General features: G+C 32.7%; 2 protein-coding genes across 5 annotated transcripts; one reads left to right on the forward strand and one right to left on the reverse strand.

Annotated features, from left to right (window-relative positions):
• The first annotated feature begins 78 nt into the window (after window positions 1–78).
• Window positions 79–17,943, forward strand: LOC123712925 (coronin-6). Of its 4 annotated transcripts, none has more exons than XM_045666304.1 (12): window positions 79–211; window positions 570–713; window positions 1,419–1,616; window positions 9,275–9,397; window positions 9,610–9,884; window positions 10,112–10,219; window positions 10,818–10,992; window positions 12,892–12,955; window positions 13,024–13,112; window positions 13,451–13,591; window positions 14,884–15,120; window positions 15,294–17,943. In XM_045666304.1, exons 1-12 carry the CDS (start codon window positions 194–196, stop codon window positions 15,474–15,476), a joined length of 1,755 nt encoding a protein of 584 aa, XP_045522260.1. In that variant the 5' UTR covers window positions 79–193; the 3' UTR covers window positions 15,477–17,943. The 4 variants fall into 4 exon arrangements, with proteins under 4 accessions (XP_045522260.1, XP_045522261.1, XP_045522263.1 ...); XM_045666305.1 differs by having other exon boundaries at window positions 14,905–15,120; XM_045666307.1 differs by lacking the exons at window positions 79–211; window positions 570–713 and adding an exon at window positions 920–993.
• A 1,772-nt stretch (window positions 17,944–19,715) lies between these two features.
• LOC123713345 (probable ATP-dependent RNA helicase DDX55 homolog) lies at window positions 19,716–23,750 on the reverse strand. Its single transcript, XM_045666954.1, has 6 exons — window positions 23,263–23,750; window positions 22,779–22,973; window positions 22,075–22,553; window positions 21,467–21,707; window positions 21,003–21,350; window positions 19,716–19,983 (listed from the first exon to the last, which is right to left on the reverse strand). Exons 1-6 carry the CDS (start codon window positions 23,557–23,559, stop codon window positions 19,744–19,746), a joined length of 1,800 nt encoding a protein of 599 aa, XP_045522910.1. The 5' UTR covers window positions 23,560–23,750; the 3' UTR covers window positions 19,716–19,743.
• Window positions 23,751–24,067: the final 317 nt, after the last annotated feature.

Genomic DNA, 24,067 nt, shown 5'->3' on the forward strand with positions numbered 1-24,067 from the left:
AAAAAACAACGCGTGTATCAAAAGAGGGTAGTTAAAAATCCCTTCAACTTTGTGGTATCATTCAGTACGGTATTTCATTAGCTTTCACTTCCAACTCAAATTGCGGGTGCTGTTCATCAACTAAATATATTCAGCACTTTTTGCAAGAAAATAATAGTGTATCAATTATTTCTAGAGAGCTAAGTTAGAAGTTATGGATATGGAAGTTACGGTATGTATAATAGTCAAATTAAAAAGCTTAATAACGACAACACCACGTGTGATTATATAACTAGTCAGTAAGTTACAATGAAGTGTAGAGTTTTTTTTTCAAACGACAATTGAGATGCCTCTCAATTAAACCAGATAATTAAACTTTTTCATTTTTAAAGAGGGCTCTAGGAATGAGGTTCTAGGAATACCACTAGAAACTTTAGCTGCCTTATACTATTAAAGGGGTTCAGTGCTTTCCCTTGGATGGAAGAAAAAGAGACCTTAAACTTTTTTTTCTATTAATGGATTATTATGAGCATTTGTATTGAATACCTCATTTTCTATTAATGGATTATTATAAGCATATTTCGTTACAGGAAATAAAAAGACCAAATAGTTTTTCAAACAAGAGTGGTAAACGGCCACAAGTTTCAAAAAGATATAGCCGAGAACGATGTTACAGCTTTGGCTCTCGACCTTCGATTGAAAAACTAAGAGATAATTTCGTAGATCGACCAAAAGTAAGATATTTTTCATCATAATATATCATCAGTATTTGAGTTATTAAATAGACTTATCATGTTATAACTATACTTAACAACTGCTCCAAATTCTGAAATATTTTTTTTATTTACTATGAGTTACTTCATCGGTCACATAACGGTGACAATTTGCAAATGTTTAAATTATTTGTCATCTGTCATTTCGATTACTATATTCTTAAAGTTGACATTATAAATGTGCGTTCAGAAATAAGGATATAACTTGTCATTTGTAACAAAATATAATCAAAAACTTGCGGTAATATTTAGAATAATATTGTACTTACTTTTGCTACAATATAAATGCTTACTTAATTTTACGACAATTAAACTGCTGTACAATGTTTAATTAATTTTTAAGACATTATTTAAGTAGCCGTCTGTAAGCATTACCAAATATGGAGTTCGCTCGTTTTCCCAACCGTCCTCCCTTCGAACCTTAGTAGCTCTCGATTTTAATTTGTCTAAATAAAACGAGGATAATTCAAATGAATTCATAGTGATATTTCTTGTAAAATTAAATTTTCTTCTTCATTTCAAAAGTGAGTGTTGATACGTAATTAAAATAAGTTATGACAAAATAGGTCATACAGTGATAAATAGGTTATGTTTTACGTGAAATTATTGAAATGAAATTATTATTGTGTGAATTTTGTGATATATGAGCGTATTTTCGTTTTGCAGATGTCGTTTAGGGTGGTTCGTAGTTCAAAATTTCGCCACGTTTACGGGCAGGCGTTAAAAAGGGAACAGTGTTACGATAATATAAGAGTGTCAAAGAGTTCCTGGGACTCTACGTTTTGTGCTGTAAATCCCAAGTTTTTGGCCATCATCGTAGAGTCAGCTGGTGGAGGTGCCTTCATAGTTCTACCTCACAATAAGGTAAGCGCCATAGATGATTAATAAGTGTTTATAAATGCCGAATTTCCCGCTTATCGAAAGTGCCAAATATAAATTTTATTACTATTATTAAAAACAGTTGGAATTGTTTGATACGTAAACAAGTTTAGTTCTGAATTAATTTTAAATTATTGAAAAAGTTACTAACTAGTGTGTTAAAGAAATTATATTCCAGATAAAACATTGGTATTAGCAATCCTTACTAATATTAAAAATGTGAAAGTGAGCTTGTTTAGCTTGCTTACTGCTGAGGCAATTTGATAAAGATGGAGATAGGGCTAAAGTCTTTAACTAGATCTTATTATCATTTATTATACATAAGTTGTGGATTTACACAGTAGCTAAAGTTTCATTATAAAGTAGGAAATATCATAATCATTGCTGTATAATCAGTTATTTTCCTATGTACAGATATGTTATCATAAGAAAATAAAGTATTGATTATAAATTATCCTTACTCTTTGACTGCAATCTGTCAGTTATTGTTAGTTGTAAACATTGAATATTGTATTCTACAACCTGACACACATCTACACATATCTTAAATACATAAATTTTAAACTTAAAAATCATGTATATTTAAATCGCTCTCAAATCCACTTGAACACACACAGGAAATTTCATTAAAATTGTTAAATCTTAACACACACAAGAATTATATTCCCTTCCAAGATTTTTAAATAATTTCTGAAATTTTATAGGTATAAGTAACCGAACTGACACACATACAATAAATACATATCATTTAAGCTCACTCAAGACATTAGTTGCATATATATAATTTTTTACTAGCAATTATTTAATTCTTATAAACCAAATGGTTAACACTTTATTTAGATATCTATTTATGAATGTAATGTATGTTTTAATTTGTTATTATGATTATAAATATAAACAGGAAATACATATAAATATGTCATGCAAGTATGTAAATAATACCAGATAAAGCAATTTCACTAGCTTTTTTATTACAAACTTTGATCCTTTCCTGACCTGTAGTGTTTACCAGTAATTATTTATATTATAAATAATAAACTATAGTGGGCTGAAAATTCAGGAAAATATTTATTGGCACAGCAATGACATTTAGACACAGGTCACTTCTTTATATACTCAAGGCTGAAGTAATTGAGTTGCCACAATACATGACCTCTTTTGTTTCTTATTAAAGTACTTCAAATTTTATTTTGCATAAAAGTTGTAGTTTTTAAGCAATCATATGACAAATTTTGTTGTATGTTGGCACTATTCCTCTCATATCAGAATATTCCTTTTTTATTACCCTCATAAATGTGGGCTTTGGGCATTTGATCAGTCATGGTATTGATTTGCAGAATATATAAAGAGCAATTATGGGGAACATTATACACAGTATGCCTTTAGTATTTATAAAAAACAATTCATGTATATTAATAATTTCTCCAAAACTTTTTTTGTATGCAAAAATGTGGATTGTTTGGTAGATATAGCTCGCAACATGAGCAACAAATTTATTGATAACTTTTCATTATATATTGTTTATGAAAATATTACAATTATTATAGAGACCTTTTATTAATGAATCTTATGATAATGTTAAAAAGATTGTTAAAACCGTTTTCCATGTGTCTTATCTTAACAAGCTCTTTCGTTAACCTCATTAACCAAACCAAAATATATAATCTATATAGGAACTACCAATATGCATTATCACAGGAAGTTTTCACAGTTAAAAAATTTCAACTTAAGTGCATTGTCATAAAGGTGATATTAGTATGCAGTAGATAGGAATGGAATTTTTTAAACACTCATTGTTTTGGTGCAACATGCTACTGATATGGAACAATAGATAGAACACAATGCACTCGAGAACATAATTTTTATATATTATGTCCACATCCCTTTTTTCTTCGATTACCAATAATAGGGTCATGGTAAAAACTACTGTAACACTATTTTAAGTGATTAGAAACATTGACTTATCTATACTAAGACTAAGCTGTCCTATTGTTGATTTTAGTAATTTTTAGTGGGTTGTTTATTTTGTGTAAAATATCTCATTCTTGCCAAATAAATTATTGTCTTATATATTAATTTGTTCTTTTAAAATCTAAGTCATTATGGGATCAAACGTTTCTTTTAATAATTTACCTACTGCTTTCATGGTTTTTTTTAAAGTAATTCTAATATGACGCCTGACGGCTAGTTGGGATTATAGATAAACTTAGATATTTGCAAGTAACCAAAGCTGACCTTGAATGATCTCACAGGAAGCACGAGTCAAGTGTGTCAAGATCGTTCTCGGTTCAATAAATCATAACAAGCGCGCAAATAGACTGCCTGAGTAGTTAGTAGACGAGCGGCTTTGATTAAGGCTTAGGGCTGTCATTTATTTATTTATTATATATTACTATGCTATGTTGAGGGTGATAGGAGTATTTTAAATATCGAATTCGATCGTATCGAAAAAACTTAAAGTTATGTATCGGCAATATGGTTACTTTTGCGTACATTAACACTTGGTAAAGTTAAGTCTTGAGCCTACAAACGAACCAGCTGTAGCAACAATTTTATTTTTAATATTTGTTTTAAGACAAGCTTCGGATAACTTCCTACCCTCGTCTAGATGAGATTTTGGTATCTTATTGCTTAGTATTGGGATATTGTTTTATACCTTATTGGTAATTTTTATAATTTTTTGACTGTCAACCCTAAGTACAGCGCATCGCAACCTGCCTAATATGTGCTTCCTGATGAATTTTCTCCGAATGTGCAGGTTTCCATTTATGTAATGCTTATTGCGTGTACTTAAATGGACGATTTCGCTCCGACCGGTAGCTGTATGAAATAAAGAAAAATCTACTTTTTATACTACATATATGTATGTATCTTGAATGTGGCGAAATATGCAACATAGGCCTTGACTTTTGATGATTAAGGAAAATTAAGATAATTGTATAAGTAAGAATGTATTACTATAAATTGTTCGATTCTCAGTTTGTTTTTACGAGAGGTCTGTTTTTACAATTCGCATACAATAATCTGCTTCACTGATTTACTTGTTTAAAATCCTTTAGTTAAGTTTAAAACTGTTATTAGGTGTGATTGTTTATATCAAGCACATTTATTGGGCAACGCGAGGGTCCTCCCACGCGCTGCAGACGTGGCGTGTGCACCGCGGTAAATTATGATATTCGCTGTTTGGCACACGACCCGCTGAAAACGAGTCAGTCCGCCGGAATTGTAAGATTTCGGCCTTTAACCTATTTTTTAATTAAATTTCACCAGACGTTTTCTGCGTCGTGTTCTGTGGAAGGTCTGGATTCAATTCTAAGGTGGAAAATCATGTTAAGATATACGAAATTCCTCTTTTTACTATTAAAATCACCACTCCAGTTTATGCCGGTTAAAACAGTTGAATATTTGTTTTTATTAGAATTGAAAATTCGCATATTTTAAAGTATTTTAAGTACAAACATAAAACAAATATTTTAATGTCCGAATGATGAATAATTATGTTTAATACTATTAGTCTAGAAAGTTCTCTAAAATAAATATTAAAAATGAATCCTTTTAATTATCATAATTTTAATATTGTTAAAATTTATTATAAAAAATGCCTCCTATTTGACATGAGTATTTACAGCTTGCATTGGCTCTGGTTGACTGTTAATGTTGGTTTTGTTATAAATGTATGATATCTTCTGTTCGCGTAATGAAAACGTGCGAGCCAGTATGAATAATAAAGCATTAACAAAGTTATCGTTGTGGTATCACTAGCTTCATTATTCCATGTCATGACGGCGTCAATATGAATCATTTACAATAAGATCGTACTGCCAAGTAATTTGTTGCATATACATCTGTTGATGTATACATGTTACATGATTAAATAAAATTGGTATCCATTACTTACTTAATACCTAAATTAATATTTTATCAAAATTTTATCTATTACCCTCGTATTTTTGATGGAATTTGATATACGTCTAAATGGAACTTAAACTAGTATGTACAAGTCAAGATGCCTTAATAGTAGTGTATGTAGATAGTCGAAAACTAAATTTGTATGAAAATTTGTCGACATGAACTGTCATCAACATTTGTCAGAAAACTGTGTTACTACCGACTACCGTCGCACTAGTTGCGGTTTAGACGCAATGTCAATAAACACGCGATGATTACATGACAAGTGATCCAATGAACTTGATACATCGTATCGTGTATACATATTAGTAATTGTTATCCGTGTTTACATTGTTAAACAATATTCTTCCTGTTTACAAAATAATCAAACGTTAAGAAAAAGCTTTTAAACCGAAGTTTTCTGAAGTTGTAAAATACATTTTATACACGTGCTTGCGACTCTCATCTCAGAGGTCGTAGCTTCGATCCCCGGCTGTGCACCAATGGATTTTCTTTATATGTGCGCATTTAACATTAGCTCGAACGGTGAAGGAAAACATCATGAGGAAACCGACTTGCCTTAGACCCAAAAACGGCGACACGGCGTGTGTCAGGCACAGAAGGCTGATCACCTACTTGCCTTATTCGATTTACAAATGATCATGAAACAGTTACAGAAATCTGAGGCCCAGACCTAAAAAGGTTGTAGCGCCATTGATTATTATTATTATAGTCTTTATCATACGCTGTTAATATAAACTTAATAATTTAATGTAATATATTATATGAAATTAAAGCACTACCACAAAAACCGCTGCCGATGTGAAAGTGGCCTAAATTTTAACAAATATTCGTGTAAATGAGCTCAGGTGGTTTAAATTTATGCCGTCCCCGTTTCTATTTGTGTTATTCAGGACGTCTTCGTGATGAAAATGATACTGTAACTTTTATAAAGGATCAAATTTTTGGTCTCATTTCTGAGGTGTGTGTACAATATATATTGTACTGAAATAAACGCATTCTTATATATTGTGCACTTCAGTGTCCGAGACAAGATGACCACGTCAGCTGCTCACGGCTGCGTAAAGTTAGGCTAGTCTGTTTTTTGTTAATTATAATTAAATAATTTAGAACTACTAACGAATTGTGAGTTCTTTTAACTGAAATTATTGAAACAAACAGCTTTTGAAGTTGCAAAGAAATATATCGTAGTTAACTTCGGAAGTAGATTTATCAGTACAACAGTATATTAACCTATAGAGATATGCTTGGTTGCCCTCGTTGAAATACATAAATTGTACTAATTGAAATATTAGTATACGGTCTAGACCAATGAACGTGGGGCCAACGCCCCCCAATTGTTATTAGGCCTATTTGTAAATTTATTAAAATTATTTGTAATTCTAACTTATGTTTTCATTATATGTTTTTTGCTGACTGTGTATCGTTGACAATTTCCTAGTAATTTAGGGGCCGTTCAAGCATTACCTAATCAGATTTATTGCAATTTAATTAACCCCCTCTCCCTCCTCTTGTCAGTAAAAAACAGTAAACTCTAGACAATAATAGTACATAAACGTATTATTGTTGTGGGATTCCTGCATAGCGGAAAATGTATTTCGTTTTTAATAATGAGTGGGTAATATGTGTAAAAAAGTAAATAATTACTGTTGACGTTATTTCCAAATAAGAAAATCAAAGAGACTTACTTGAACGGCCCCTTAATCCTAAAAAGGAAAAAATATGGATATAATTTAAGTTTCTTTAATTTAACGATAAAAAATTGGTTTATGTCATAAGAATTTTAGTAAGGCAGGCGGTAAGGTGCATGGCATAAAAAAGGTTGGAATACACTGGTCTAGACTCCAGACAGTGTGGCAATTAGTAGTAGTAGAGGTAAATAAATAGAAAATTAAGCCATGAACTCTAAATTATATAATTTTTGTATTTTATATACAATTGTCATTTCATAAAGGTATCACCGCAAAGTGATCCACTAATAGTACCACGTGAAGGCAATTTCAATGTCAAGTGAGGAGATTAGATTAACTGAACTGGTAATCGCCGGTAATGTAATACAAATAAAATAACTTGGTGTTCTTAGTTAAACCTGAAAGTAATCAAGTAACGAAAACTTACTAAACGTAGGTATTTTATTATTCAATTGAATCACATATAAGTAAAAATCCTACATTACAATAGTAAGGGTCTGTTTGACAATTTACGGATAAGTTCTCCATAAGTTCCAAATAAGTTATTTATTACTTATTCCTAGGATAAACACTATGTCACATAAAGTTATTCAGAGTCCGATGAAACGCTAAGTTTCTTATTCGGAACTTTTATCTTCCAAATAATTTGTGTTACAGCTATTTGGTACTTTATCCAAACACTGTGAAACAGACACTAAGTCTCAAATAGGTATTGAATTTTATTTATCATTCATTCATATACTCGTATACATTATTGTTATAAAAGCGTATATTATATCTATTTCGTATATGTTTTCGTACTTGTTTTGTATTACACACTTTTATTTTCATATATTTAATTTCAATTGCTATTTTAATAAAATATGTACAAACAATACAATTTGATATATTCACTTGTAATAGAACATGAATATCCATCTCTTATATTCCATCCTGCTCAACCCCAAAACTCCTTCATATATCAAAAACGATTTAAATTTTGGGAGCGCATAGCTATAGCGTACGCTCTTCCGAAAACTACATCCTTGAAATCCCATCGCACTCCTCCTGTCTTGGCGAATCCTTTAAGATCTCTGCAGTTAGGCTATGAAATTCACTACCCGTCGCTTAGCTCCTTCTGTATCTCAATCTAAAATTCTTCTGTTCAAACATTACCTATCCACATCGTATCCCTATCTTTTGTGATTCATATGCACTTATTTTTCATGTATCCTTTCTTAGTTTAGTTTTTTTGTTCCTGTTTAGTTTTGTCTTAATAATTATATGTATTTTTGCACTTCTTGCCTACCTTATCTAATTAAATACATTTGTCCTCCTGTACATTTTATTTTTTACTATGTTAATGCAACGAAGTGTTAATAAATAAATAAAATATACGACGTCATCCGATCTCAATTATCATATAAAAAAATTAGAGCCAGTAAAATATGTTCATAAAAATACAAAATCATAGATATTATATATACAGATAATGTGATTCAGTGTAGATTATACCAACACGTGCCGTATAAAATTACTTAATCAAACGATAATTGCATATATTGACTAGTCGTGGGAAACTTGTCATAGAGTATAATTAGCAAACTTACCTCGATAATTTTAGCTGCATTTGGTATTTTAAGCGTGACGCGTAATAGGTGAGATGTACTATTTTGAGATTCGTAATCATAATTTACTAGATGGGCGGACTTTTCGTGGCTGATGAAGAATTAGGATAGCTTTTTATGTACTGTATTTACATTAAGTAAATTTACGACACGTTCTTTTGCTTATGGTCTGATAACTTCCATTCCTTCCATGAAAAAACTGAATAGATAATTATTTTCATTAAACAATAATCTTTTTCTAAAAGTTAAATAATCGTACTTAAGAAATACAGTGAACAAAAATTATTTAGTCTTTTTGATATTAAATTATACTTACTTAATATCAAACACACTTTCCACAAAACATTTTATGAATAACTTCTGAATAACATCCGTTATTTTTTTTAAAGAGACTTATTTTTAGTCATCGTAATAATTTAGGTCATAAATCTTCTAGGTGGGCCGCATCCCGGCTGATCATCCACTAGTGGGCGGACACAAGGGCCCGGTGCTGGACATCGCGTGGTGCCCACACAATGACAACGTCATCGCTAGCGGCTCTGAAGACTGTGTCGTAAAGGTATACCTTATCATTATGATATGACATAGGAGTTACAACATTGTCACAGACTAATAAGAGGCCAAGAAAAATGTCGATGTGGCTTATAATAGGCTGAGAAATAGTTCGACTTTCATTTGTATTTTTAAATATTTCCTTATTTTTTTCTGTGACGAATGATAATGTTCAAATAAGTATATCGGCATAACTTAATCAAACCAAATTCAACTTAGGTATGGCAAATCCCTGATGGTGGAATATCAAGAACGTTAACTGAACCAGTAGTAGATCTGGTGTACCACCAGCGTAGAGTGGGCCTCGTATTATGGCATCCCACCGCTCAGAACGTGCTACTCACCGCTGGATCAGACAACCAGATTGCGATATGGAATGTTGGTACTGGAGAGGTGCTAATCAGTCTGGACTGTCACCCAGACCTCATTTATTCAGCTTGCTGGAACTGGACAGGGTCAAAGCTAGTTACAACGTGCCGTGATAAAAAAATCAGGTGAGGGTGCAATGGACCTTGGAAAATCCTCCAACTGTTTCGTTATTAAGATTAAGGTAGTATGTCCGAGAATTTCGGTCAAAAGTACTCTGTGTATTTTACTTTGCTGTGAAATTCCCAAAACAAAAGTAGGTTCCTAGGAGAGAGTTATGATGAAAAACAATTAAATTTTTCGTTTAGTAGTAACTAAAGAATTATCGATCAGCTCTGACTTTGTTACTTTTCAGGATAATAGACCCAAGAAAGGGCGAGGTAGAGTCGGAAGCGATAGCTCACGAAGGCAGCAAAGCCTCCAGAGCAATATTCTTGAAACATGGCCTTGTGTTTACGACTGGGTGAGTGATTTTATTTTTCTAAGTTAGTTCAGATAATTGTATAAAACGAGCTTATATTAATTATAATTTCGTTTACATTGAGACCTAACGGATATAATTTCTTAATTTCGTGTTTGAAAATGTTAATTAAATAAATTAGACTAACTGTCCGTAATACCAAGCAACTGCGACTAGGTACCGGTTGCTTTATTGACCGTACCGTATAAGACCTGACCACTAAGTATGAAATTTTTTCGTGTAACCTATAATGCACTTTAACATAATGCAATAAAGCCGACAGTCACATGAATACAAAATTATTTTTAAACCTATCCATTACGCCCATAACCTTTACTACCGACATATGCGACAGACAAACAATCTCTGAGTGCTCGATCATGCCTTCTGTAAATCGAATCGATTCAAATGTCTATATCATACCGAAATGTAACCACGCTAATTTATTTTCGACTTAATAAATACTTTCTAGGGGAATGTCTAATAAATTATTGACGTTTAAGATTCCATTTAGCCAGATTTCGATTGAATTTAATGGTCGAATCAAAATTATAACCAAACAATTTCTGGCACACAACTCAAGAAATACCGCGTTAAACAGTTTCAGCCGAATGTCGGAGCGTCAATACACACTTCGTACCCCGGATGCGCTTAATGAGCCCATAGTGACCGTGGAGATTGATACCAGCAATGGAGTCATGTTTCCACTATATGACCCTGACACTAACCTCATCTATTTGTGTGGAAAGGGAGATTCTGTTATCAGATACTTTGAGGTAAGACGAATATGCATTTATTTAATATTTAAAAAATGTGTGATATAATTCAGATTTGATTGTTTTGCAGTGACTAACTAACGTTGTACAAACATTCCCTGTCCACATTACGATGGGACAGGACAGGGAATGATCTCTATTTGACGTGACTACTAATTGACGTGAGGGTGATCTAAAATTATCGTGATTCATGTGCACTTTTTATTTTTCATGTATTCTTTTGTAATATTTATTTTTGTGCAAACCTTATCTAAATTAATTTAAAAAATATCAATGGTTGCCTGGAAGGGATCTCTCGAAAGCGATAAGGCCGCCAGTTGCCCTTCATTACATTTAATTATGTTATTTTTTTTATTATAATTTAATATTGTAATGCAACGAAGTGTTAATAAAGAAATACATTATTCGCTTTCAGTTGATGATACTATTTCGTATAGTTTTTTGTTTAACTTGTTTATAATAAGCTATTTTCTACATCTTGCCTTTACATATTAGGTCCTTACATATGAAATTGGCGTTTTGTCGTACTGGCCACTTTGACCTCAAATACCTCCTCTTTGGTTAGGAATTCCAAATTCAAATTTGTACAGCTATTTACTCATGTATTTGTGCTTCGATGACCGTCATTCATTTGTTTTTTTCTGTTTGCGTCGCAGTTAAAGTATCGCATTATTTACGAGTACGAGGTCCGCCGTGGCACTAGTGCTGCGGAAACGACTCGAAGGGTGAATGATGTGTATGGCGGTCATGTTGCAAAAGAAAACACAGTTCGTTTTTGGTTCCAACGTTTTCGTTCTGGAAATTTCGACCTGCAGAACAAGCCCCGTGGACGGCCTGAGACCCAAGTTGATAATGAAATATTGAAGGCTATTGTGGAAGCGGATCCATCGCAAACCACGTCCGAGTTAGCTGCAGGCTGCGGTGTTAAGTGATAAAACTGTTTTAATTCACTTGAAGCAAATTGGGGAGATTAAAAAGCTTGAAAGGTGGGTACCTCACGAATTGACTGAAGCAAACCGGCAAACGCGCGTCGACTGCTGCGTTACATTACTGAACCGGCACAATAATGAAGGTATTTAAAACCGAATCATTACCTGTCATGAAAAATTGATTCTTTACGATAATCGGAAGCGCTCAGCGCAATGGTTGGATCCTGGCCAGCCAGCCAAATCCTGCCCCAAGCGAAAATTATTACCCCAAAAAAGTTACTTGTAAGCGTTTGGTGGACTAGTGCCGGTATTGTTCATTGCAGTTTTCTCAAATCTGGCCAGACTATTACGGCTGATGTCTATTGTCAGCAATTGCAAACCATGATGGAAAAGCTAGCGGCTAAACAACCTAGGCTGGTCAATCGCTCCACGCCACTGCTACTTCACGACAACGCTAGACCACACACTGCACAACAGACGGCTACCAAATTAGAAGAGCTTCAATTGGAATGTCTAAGATATCCTCCGTACTCCCCGGACCTTGCTCCAACAGATTACCATTTTTTTCGAAATTTGGACAACTTCTTGCAAGGGAAAAAATTTAACTCTGATGGGGCAGTACAAATCGCCTTCACAGATTTTATTGATTCCCGTCCGACTGGTTTTTTTAGTAAAGAGATCAATGAACTACCTATGAGATGGCAAAAGTGCATAGAAAACAATGGTTCAGACTTTGATTAATTAAATATATTATATTTAAAAATATTCGACTTTTTGTTCCTCCCATACAAAACGCCAATTTCATATGTAAGGACCTAATATATAGAAATAAAACTAGTAATGATATTAAACACGTAAATTTTCTCCATTAGATAAGTACTTCAGAACAGTTTCATTAGGTTCTTCTAACCCTCTTATGATATAAAAATGTATTCCATCTTCGACTTAAACTATATTTTTATGATTCCAGGTGACACCAGAACCACCGTTCGTACATTACATCAATACGTTCCAAACGCCAGATCCCCAAAGAGGTACTTTTAACTATACTAGTTGATTGAGTGTAATACAAATTATTGATTTATAAAAAAAATATTTCCAGGTATCGGTATGATGCCCAAACGTGGATGTGATGTCGCTACCTGCGAAATCTCTAAGTTCTACCGGCTCAATAATTCCGGGCTCTGCCAGGTATGGTGTTGCAATTGTCTACCAAAACTTTGTTTCGTAAATTGTAACTATTTGTTCACGGATACTTACTCGACTAATACTATGTTAGATAAATAAATTAAAACCCCGGAAATGAAACATTTCTTTTAAGACCAAAAAATCTATTTAGACTCAGGTTGAAATTTGTTTTGAAAACCGCCAAATTTTTTTGTTGACTTGTAAATTTATTTAGTAGACAAGATTGAAACAGTATTCTCAACTATGTGTCATAAAAACCCTTGGCAGTGATATAAATACCAATACATGATGGAAGGACTGCAAATATTAATATTTCCAAATCGTTTATAATAATGATATAGGTGGTATCGATGACGGTGCCTCGTAAATCGGAGCTGTTCCAAGAAGACCTCTACCCCGACACGTTGTCTGATGAAGCCAGCCTCACGGCTGACGAGTGGCTCTCAGGAGAAGATGCAGAGCCCTGCACCATGTCTTTGAAGGTATGGAAAGAATAATGACAAGTATTGATGGTTGTAGTAAACCAAAATCCCGTTACAATTTTGCGGTGATAAACTGCTATATTCTAGTACTAATACAGCGAGATCTCCCTTGGTATTCCACCAGATGCTTTTATAAAACAAAAACATTGGTAAACCCATATGTTGTATTTTTGCAATCAATAGAAGTTACTATATTGATTCAAGCATGATATAATTTTATTAATATTATCATATCATAATCGATTCATGGATGGAGTGAACCACTCCATAAGGATCACTATTGTTAGTTACCAAATAGTATTAATAGAAAATATTTTTTTTACCTTTATTTACCTTTAATGTGATAACATTGAACGTTTTTATTAAATTCAGACCTTCGGATTCAGAGACTTAAGCTAATGTGGTTACCGTATGTCAACATTACGTTTTTGACATCAGTCTAGCGCCAAGTCTCGACGCCAGGTCGACGAAGGTCCATATTCTAATTTGTATCAAGTTACATTCTCGTCTCCAGTCAAATATGTCAACTTCATACAGAAAATATGGTTTGACAGGTCTAGGAAAGATTGATGTTTGATTGACGTTTTTAAAATACGTGTCTTAATTTGAATCTAAAGTAAACCTTACCGCGTAATGTTTCTATTATTATCCCAATAATAAAAACATATCGTAAGTTTTTAAGTTAGCATAATGCTTATGAGACCAGTATGACTTGATCGTCATGGATCACTAAAACCCCAAGTTCGTCGACATTTCAAACGGTTGGCAAATATTAGAGTCGATCACTTAACTATTTAACATTATCAAAGCCTTTGAAATGTCGGTGAACTTGCTCATGCCTAAAAGGTTGATATCTTATAAAACCTGGGGATTCCCAGACACGGTAGTGTTGCAAAGGTTTTTCTAGAAATATCAGCTTTTTAGAATTTATGCATTCGGTTAACACCCTCAGAGAAGTGTGAATTTTGTTGGCTTTACTTAACTAGCGTGTTGTGTGGACTAATTAGATGTTGTGTTACTAACTTGGCCTTTAGATCTATTTGTGCTAAATTCTGGGATCATTCTTAGATTTTTCTATGGAGTGTAATGTATTTTACCTAAAATTAAGTTTTTTTTTTGCCCTAATAGTAATATATTATTTAAATGCAATTTCAAGAAGTGCCAAGTTTGCCTTCAGCATTAAAAAAAACATTGAAGAACGTCAAAATGGCCATAGTTTTTTAAACTAAGATATGAAGTAACAAAAGCCGACAGGATTAATTTCTCTGGGGGGGGGTTTGAACCAAATGCAGGAACGAGCGCTTGTCGTCCAGGGAGGATACGTGAGTGGCCGAGCACAGCAGCTAACTGTTACTAAAAGAACCAACGCCCTTGCCACTGGAAAGGACAGAGAGAAGGAAAAAGAAAGAGAAAGGGAGAGGAGAAGAGATGAAGAAGACAAGGATAATAGATCACCGACACCGCGAGTGGATAGTCACGCTGGAACGCCTGCGTCTGCTACGCCGCCGCCTACTTTGAATCCGCTTGTTGTACGTATTGCATTTATAATATATAGATTAGTACATTCATTTATATTTATTATGTTCTTCTTAGGTTTATCACGCAACTTGCACATTCACAATTTATATTACATTTACTGTCAGTTTAAAAAATATTTTACAAATAGAATTTCTGTTAATTGATTCTGTTATGACCGTTTTAGGAAAAGCAACTATCCGACTTAGCTGACGAGATACGTAAATTAAAATCGGTGGTCGTTAAGCAGGAAAACCGTATTCGCGCACTGGAAGCGACAGTAAAATCTTTAATACCACCTATACCTTCTCCTGCCCCTGATCAGCCAGACCATAATCACGAAGAGAATATGGCTCCCGATGAAGTGTGAGTGACACCGATTTAACGTACGTGTGAACTCTGACAGATGTCAGTTGTCAACACGCAACATTTATCAAGCTGTATTTCAAGACGCGATTTTATAAACTAAGCACTAGATAATCCAAAATCTTATGATATTATAAAAATACCGTGCCTTTGTGACTAAGAGTTTTTAGGAATTTGTATTAAGTTCTGACATAAATCTATTAGATTATTTGGTTGGCTTTCCAACATCGCGTCTTGAGATATTTTAATTGTATTGTAAGTAAATAAAGGAGGGATTTTTATTAAATGTATCAAATCTCATTAATTTTGCGCTAACTTGGTCGCTAATTGTGAATTCAATAACAAAATATTCTAAATTAATGTAATCATGTGCGTCAGTAGTTCGTTCGAGATATGGTTTTTTTTAGTGCGAAAACTATAGTTGAAGTTCGGAATTCTAATATCTTATCAGACGAACATTTTTCAAATTTATGACACACAGATTCCTATAGTATATTTAATGTTGCTACATTGAATTACCTGTTCTGACAAAAGCTCTTTGTACTGCGATAACGGCTGTTTTAATTTTGCTGTTTTCGTCATTTGACTAACTATTTATCTGTGTAAATGTTTTCTAATGATTTCTAAAATATATTTTAGAGTTAAGTTTCAAATGAGTTATGGTAAAGCTTTATTTCTTCGCAAAAACTTCAATAATAAAAGTACCACGATGCAAAAAAAATGGAAGATACACTATTCTTCAATTGCTTAATCTTTTTATAATGCTTTGTATTCAATATTAATATTTTTTTTTTCAAATTTATAGATTATAAGTTAAAAGATTATTAATGTGCCTTAATATCTTAATTTATCAGTCACAAAAATTAGGAAACATTGAAATAAGTATTTTCTGCCACAAAACTCAGGCAACACTAATAAGTAAAGTAATTAAAATGATTAAATATACTTTTTTACCGTCATCGGTGTTTTGACAGCTAGTCATGTCATTTTGACACATGACACGTTAATGGTGATGGGTGACCATCTAAGATTAAATTCGACTTATGAAAACCGTTATAATAAATGATCACCCATTCGTGTTGTCACTGACGACAGCATAGTATTATAGTCTAAATTAAATAGTATTATAACTAATTTTTTTATTTTTACTTTTAAGATGGCGTAATTTAGATGTTCTATTTTAAGATCATGACAAGGCAAAGTATGGTATAGATTATAATATGAAATGCTTGTTTTTAAGTATAAGGTTATTATTTGTGTAAATTATTATATGTCGTACCTCGTATGTGAAGCTTCAGTTTTCAATTATAATTTTTTGTATTATTTTGTTTTTATAGCTTTTTAATTGTGTAAACGCAGGAATTATCGAGCTTTGTGTACTTATTGTAAATTATATAATTGCTTATTGAGCCCGAACGAATGATTGCAAGATCATAATTACCTGTTCACTCCTTGCATTATAAACCCATATTAAAAACTATTGCTAGAGAGATAGCTAGTATTTTCGTAGCTGAGGTATAACACATTTAAAATCATCCACTGGAATTTATGAATTGTGCCAAATGATGAAATGCTTATTATCGAATTAATGGGACTTATCGCTTTTTATAATAACTACTTTCCTGAGAATGTGTAAATAAGAACCGATTTATAGAAAAATTATAAGATTTAAAATGAAAATAGTAAAATAAAACGCACAATAAAAAAATGTATTTAATATGAGGTGCCAAAAGATTTTGAAGTATATCTCTATTTTAAAAATCGACTAAGTTGAATAAGGGTGCAAAGGCCTTAGGGTTGCCAGTATTTTAGGTCTTCCCCCATGTTAATAATATCTGATTGTAAAATAATATTAAGGCATGTAAATACAATTCTACGCCGATTTTAATACTTTTTAAAAATGTTTTATTTTATATTTCCTCATAATGTAAGTAGTTAAAATAAAAATTTATGTTTTATAGTTATGACCTTATTCAATGTTCTTGATTCATTGTTTTTTTTTTTAATGTGGACCATTGACATTTTTAATTGTGTCTCGTACTGGCCACTTTATTTTGGCTAATTGAACATATCTCATGACAGTATGTAATGAAATTTTACAAAATATGAGAAGAGCTAAGTTTAAAATCCAATTAGCCTTTATAAGGGCCCACATATGCATATTTTGTTAAATGGCAATACTGGTGCTAATTGTTATTGACGTGCTATTAATTCAAAATAATGTTTCTGTATTATTGTGAATTATTACCTATCTATTAACTTTGTATTGCCATTTTTAATTACTTTGTCTTATTGCTTTTTATCAGAAAGAAATGTTAAATTTATTACAGAGTAAATAGTAGCATTATATTCATTACATTTAAATATGTCAGACCAATTCGAAATGATGTGCCTTGTTGGTTTAGGTAAATACTCAAAATGTTGCAGTTATGTAAGTTGAGCTGAAATAAATGTCTATTTTACTATTTTCACTGGTAGTATTATTCCAATTTAAGTAAAACAGACTGTTCGCTCGATGTAAATCTGCAGAGATTTTCTATCGGGTTTATATCCGGACTATTTGTTGGCCAGTTAAAACGTATAAACACTGTTCTCTAAGGAAACATATGACGCTATTGCCCGTGTGTTTAGGGTCATTGTCATGCTGAAAGATCCAGGTTACAGGCAAATGATCGTCCGAGTAGGGAATCATTGTGTGCTCTATGATATTTTGTATTTAGTATTGCCATTGATCCATTGTACCTTCAATCTTCCGAACAGGTCCAACTCCACACCCGGAAAAGCATCCCCATAAAATTCAGATTAAATTTTAAATTGCCGCCAAAATAATAGAAAATACCAAGATTGAAATGTTATTCTCCAATTTCAAAAAAAGAATGAGCTATGGATGCTTTTTTAAAATGTTTATAATCAGGCGTCCAAGCGGCCAGTAACAAAAAATTAACTCTTAGTAAGACTCATTTTGCAGTTAAAAGTAAGATATATTTTATGCATTTAATGAGCATTTTTACGTTGAAGTTTTACTTACTTTATTCATAAGTGTATCTAATTATATGACCATCACTGTATAACTTACAATTAAAATACGACCATGTAAATTCCGAACAGAAAGTAACGATCCAACTTAATTAATGCTAGGAGCTAAAAGAAACCCTTTCAAAAAAAATACAAGGAAAACATTGATTCATACTATTTAATCCCAAAAATTCTCCAACAGACTGACTTCGTTAGATGACGTAATAAATATGGCACCAGACATATGGGTGGTGGGTATTGTTCAAACTATTCGCAATGTCTAGAAAAATAATAGTAGTAGAAAAACACCAACCTATAGCAAACTAGATTTCTGGCGCGAATTTTAACGACTGTTGACTGACTGACATACACAGGTTGATTTAATAGTGGAAAAGCATCACAAGTTTAAGCAGCTCCTACATCGACTATACTAAAACATTCGACTACATCTCACATGAAATTATTCGGCAAGCGCCTTTATAGAAGGTAAGGTACACCACTCAAATACATAATTTATTATATTCATATGTCTTAGAGTAAAACTAGACAAACTTGGGCCAAAACTTTGTATTAGAAGAGCAAAACAAAGGGATCCCACCACTCAAGATATTTATATATATATTGAATACTAATAGACTCAAGATATTTGAGCAACCTACGTATTGCAGCAAGTTCGTGATGTTTTTCATTTAAGTTTTAATAGTATCGGTAAACTTTGAGAGGAAGCTTGTGCTTTTTCCTTCCTGCGAATGCGAATTGATGGTTATTAATAACATTGTTTTTTGTAGAATGCATAAATTTGTTCACTTATATATATTTTGTATAATTTTATTAATAGATCATAGTACTGTTATTGGACGGTAGTTAAAAAAATCATTACGTTTTCTTTTCTAGTAAACAAGCCGTACACATGTCGTATGTATGTATGTATCGTACGTATGTCTTAAGAACGCTAGGGTACGCGCCCGTTTAACCACTACAGTTTAATAGATCTGCAATACTAGAGAAAAACTGCTTGCAGGAGCACAAATTACTATGAGTCTTTTAATACTGTTTTTTTTAAATGAAATTCTTTGTTACCTTAACACATTCAAACTAAATTAAACATGGAAATGGTCAACTGTATAATCTTGTGAAATTGTTAATGGGTGTGCAACAAAATAAAGATGTCGACTTTTTTCATCTCCTTAAAGGTAGGCAAGCTGTAAACGAAAAACTAAAGATAATGTAAGGTAAACTATCAAAGGTAAAGTGATTTATTTGTCAACATTGAACGCCTTATCAAACTGGTCATCACTAATCTTTCGTTTCTTCAATTTCTTTAATAGTGCTACATCAGCTGCAAGGTCCTGTAGCTCCTCTTGAGTGACAGTCTTTCTCTTTTTATTATTCCTTCCTTCTGCTATCATCTTCTTTTTTATTTCTTTTCGTTGCGTACGCTTCTCTTTCTTCTCTTGCTTAATTTGTTTAGTTTGTTCCCATGCTTGTGTTTTCACCTGTAAAGTTTTTAATTATATAAATATGTACAGTTTAAAGTCAAATAAATTAACACCAAACCCCTTATTCATAAACATATTGTTACGAAGACGGGTCGACTGCAATGTTTCTAGATTTTTCCACTAGTTAGAGAATTTTTCAGCAGGCTGTAATATGATTTCTGACCGTTTGAGGAGAGGGTCAATCACATATTAGAAAATTGTAATTTCCATAATGTTACCCTAGTTTTCAGGAAGCTGAAACCTTTTTTCAATCGGTTTCAGAACATGTGTAGTAGAGTGGTACAGTTTTCAGGAGACCCGTTTTCAGGCGTTTTCAGGCCTAGGTATACCCCTTTGATGAATGAATATTCTAGACCAAACTTTCTAGGTGTGAGACAAGGACGAAATGATACGAGAGAGAGAGAGATCAGAACTTTCTCGAAACTAGACTGAGCACTCTAGAACGCCGTACGACAAGGACGGAGCAACGTGCGAAAGAGACAAAGAGTGCGGACGTTCTAGAATTGTGCAATCGCTACTCAGTAGCAAGCCCGCCTAGAGAGTTCTCGAATATTGTTTATAATTATTCCCAGGGATATATAAGCGAGCCGAAACGCGACTAATCACCTTTAGTTTGGAATGCGATAACAAGAGAGAAACACCGAAGCGATAAAGTGAATACAAGTGATAAAGTACTGTGTGAAGTGTGCATAAGTGAAGTAATTAGTGACTGTGTTTTTGTGTGTGTTATTAGTGCATCTCTGCAATTAATTTGTGCCCATAAATTCCTAATTGATTTATCAAGAAATAAACCTTTGAAGAAATCTACGGCATTTTCTATCCGATCCCCTAGCTCGTAACAATATTATAGGTTTTGTTTTAGTAGTTGTAGTTTCTTAATACTTTGAAACTTCAGATGCCAACCTACATTTGATCTTATCTCATATCTTTGCAAATATATAAACATTTAAAAACATTAATCTGACCCGGTCTATGTATGTACTCAGCATATTTAATTTCTCTAGAAGAGCTCTTACCATCTTCTTTTTCTTTTTTGAGGGCCAGATCCCAGTTTTTTTATATTCTTGCAACTTCTGCAGCCGACTAGTTTCTTTCTGCTTATCCCTGTAAGATATACTATTGAAGTCAATTTCATCGTTTGGGCCAATAAATTGTGTTTTATGTTCTTCCCTTATTTCAGGCATTAACGGTAATTTTAGGAGACCATAACTGGTTGCTATATGACCTAAAGGTAATTCTTTGAGTTGTAAAAGAATATTACACTCATGTTTTGAGTAAGCTCTAATATGTGAGACAAATGCTCTCATTCCTTTATCAAGAATAGTCCGATCCTTTCTCTGTTGGTCATGGAGAATTGTTAATACCTAAAAAAAATGTATGGTAAAATTATAAATATACATATAAAAAAAAATTATTTTATATATGATTATGATTTAGATAAGGTATTTTTTTATTAGCTCTAGTTAGATTAAATGCCCACCTTATGCCTTAACTTATCACTAATCTTGATCTGATCACTGGACTGCTTCCAATCCTGAAGTTCTACCTTTTGATTACTCTTTATAAATGGGACATATGTATCTTCAGTGGGTAAGAGAGGTAAAAGAGAACATCCTGCAGCCCCTCCTCGAGCTGTTCTTCCCACTCGGTGTACTAATGCCGCTGGATTTGTTGGAGGCTCCCATTGAAGCACCCATTCTACTTCTGGAATGTCTAAGCCTCTGAAATAATTATGATGTTATCAATCAACAAAAGGTCACATTTTAAACAGATCAATTTTTTCACAACCATATTTCTGTCATGAATAAAGTTTTATTATTGTTATTAAACAGATAGAACTGAACTATAAACATATAATAATCGTTAATTATTTTTAAAGCACTACAACTACCAGCAATTAATCATAATAGGAAAAATCTTATATAAAAAAATGGTTTAGCCTCTACCAACAGTAAGTAGGTAGCATGCACCTCCATTACCGTAGAGCAAACAGTAGCAACACAGTTTGTATACAGATATTATCATTGTCAGTCATTAAACTTTTGAGCCTTAAAATATTTGTTTGAATAAAATTTAGATAAAGTTTACCTTGCCATTAGGTCTGTACATAGTAATATAGTACTTTCAGCTTCTCTAAACTTATCCAGAATCTTTCCTCTTTTCTGTTTCATTTTACCATGTATTGCAAATATTTTTAAGTCTGGCAAAAACACTGGCAGCACATCAGCCCAATAATCTACACAAGCACAGGTTGGAAGAAAAAAAAGGCCTTTCATCATTTGTCGATTTCTAATAAAGTTCAAGAGAAAAAGAAATTTATCTTGAGGTTCTACAATTATGTAGTAATTTTCAAGAGCAATAGGAGTGCTTATACTTGATTTTTCTCTAACACTAATCAGTACAGGGTTCCTAAGACCAGCTCTAACTAGATCTTGAAGCTCCTTAGTCTGTGTTGCTGAGAATAGCCCAGTCCGTCTTTGTCGTGGAAGGTACTGTAAAATTGTCGATAATGTGGCATTGAAACCTAGGTCCAAAAGACGATCTGCCTCATCTAATATTAGGAGCTCCTGTAAATGATAATAAATATCATTACTACTAATAAAATTGTACTTTATTTTACGTATTGTCTATTCTTCTTTGAGAAATAAAATTTAAAAAACATGCTGATGAAATATGTTTTGTTTAATTTCTGTTCCATTAATATATTAATTTTTAAGATAAAACAATATTACGTCCAAAAAAAATACCCTTATGATATTATTAATGATTCATATTTGCCATTAGGATCATACCATTTCCCTAACTCGTCCTGGCAAATTAAGATGTTTACGTTCAGCTAACAAGTCCTGCAACCTTCCTGGAGTACAAACTACAATTTGAGCTCCCTTTTCAATATTTTCTATGTCAGATTCAACAGGACGTCCACCGACCAGACAGCATAGAGAGAAATGGCATAGCTCAGGTTCCAGAAGAAATTGTTTAATAACCTTTAATAAAATTACAAATTTAAATGTTTCAACAATAAATTAAATTCCCTTCTATTCTTTACTAATTTTATATTAATAAAATTTAGTACAACTATAATTTATAGATCAAATTATAATAACTAATGCTAAAAAACAGAAAACCATTTGAATTAAATTAATATGTACAATAAGCATGTCCAACTCACTAGAACCTTAAATGTTATATAGTGTGATAAACATATACAGTTCAAATAATTTAAATAGTATTTATCTGTTATAGCCTTATTAAAAGTACTAAATATAACCTTACTTCAAAAATTTGAGTTGCTAATTCTCTTGTTGGCGAGATAATTATTGAATAGACTAATTTTTTTCTAAGTGGACTCTCTCGTTCTTTCTTCATCAACATTTCTAACATAGGTACAACAAAAGCTAAGGTTTTTCCTGAACCAGTTACAGCCTCAGCCACTACATCCTTACAAGACAGCAGCAGAGGAATCACTGCTGCTTGTATAGGAGTCATGACATTAAAACCTTGTTTAGTGATACAATTCAATACAGGAATTGATAAAGTGGGAGTAACCTTGTTCCAAGCTTTGTTAACCATAATTTATAAAGTATAACTTTACTTCTACTTTAAATATTTGACTGTAACTCCTAAAACAGTCGGTACCAATAAATAATAAAGTAAACAGTTGTATTCTGTTATCTGTACCAAGTATATTAAATATAATATATATCTAGTGTCCTTAATGTGTTGTGACCCACATGTATACAGTGCCACAAGGGTCTTTAGGCGCGTGAGTGACATTGACAGGAGGGCGCTACAGTAAAATTGGGGTTACCGGTGAATAAAAATTGCCTAATTTAGGGTCCAATTGAAAGAGATACTATAGGTAGTTTTAATTTTAAACTGAGAACATGCATACGTATCTATCCTGAAATCTTAGGGCCTAATGAACATATCAGATAATAGGATGAGTAGAATTTGAATTTTTTTTAACTGTTAGAACTTAAGGAAATGGTAAACTATAAAAGTATACATGTATATACCTATCATTCATCAAACATAAGCATATGGTGGCAAAAAAGAATAATGTTTCAAATAATTTTAT

This window comes from Pieris brassicae, chromosome 8 (assembly GCF_905147105.1).
Source record: "Pieris brassicae chromosome 8, ilPieBrab1.1, whole genome shotgun sequence".
Lineage (NCBI taxonomy): Eukaryota > Metazoa > Arthropoda > Insecta > Lepidoptera > Pieridae > Pieris > Pieris brassicae.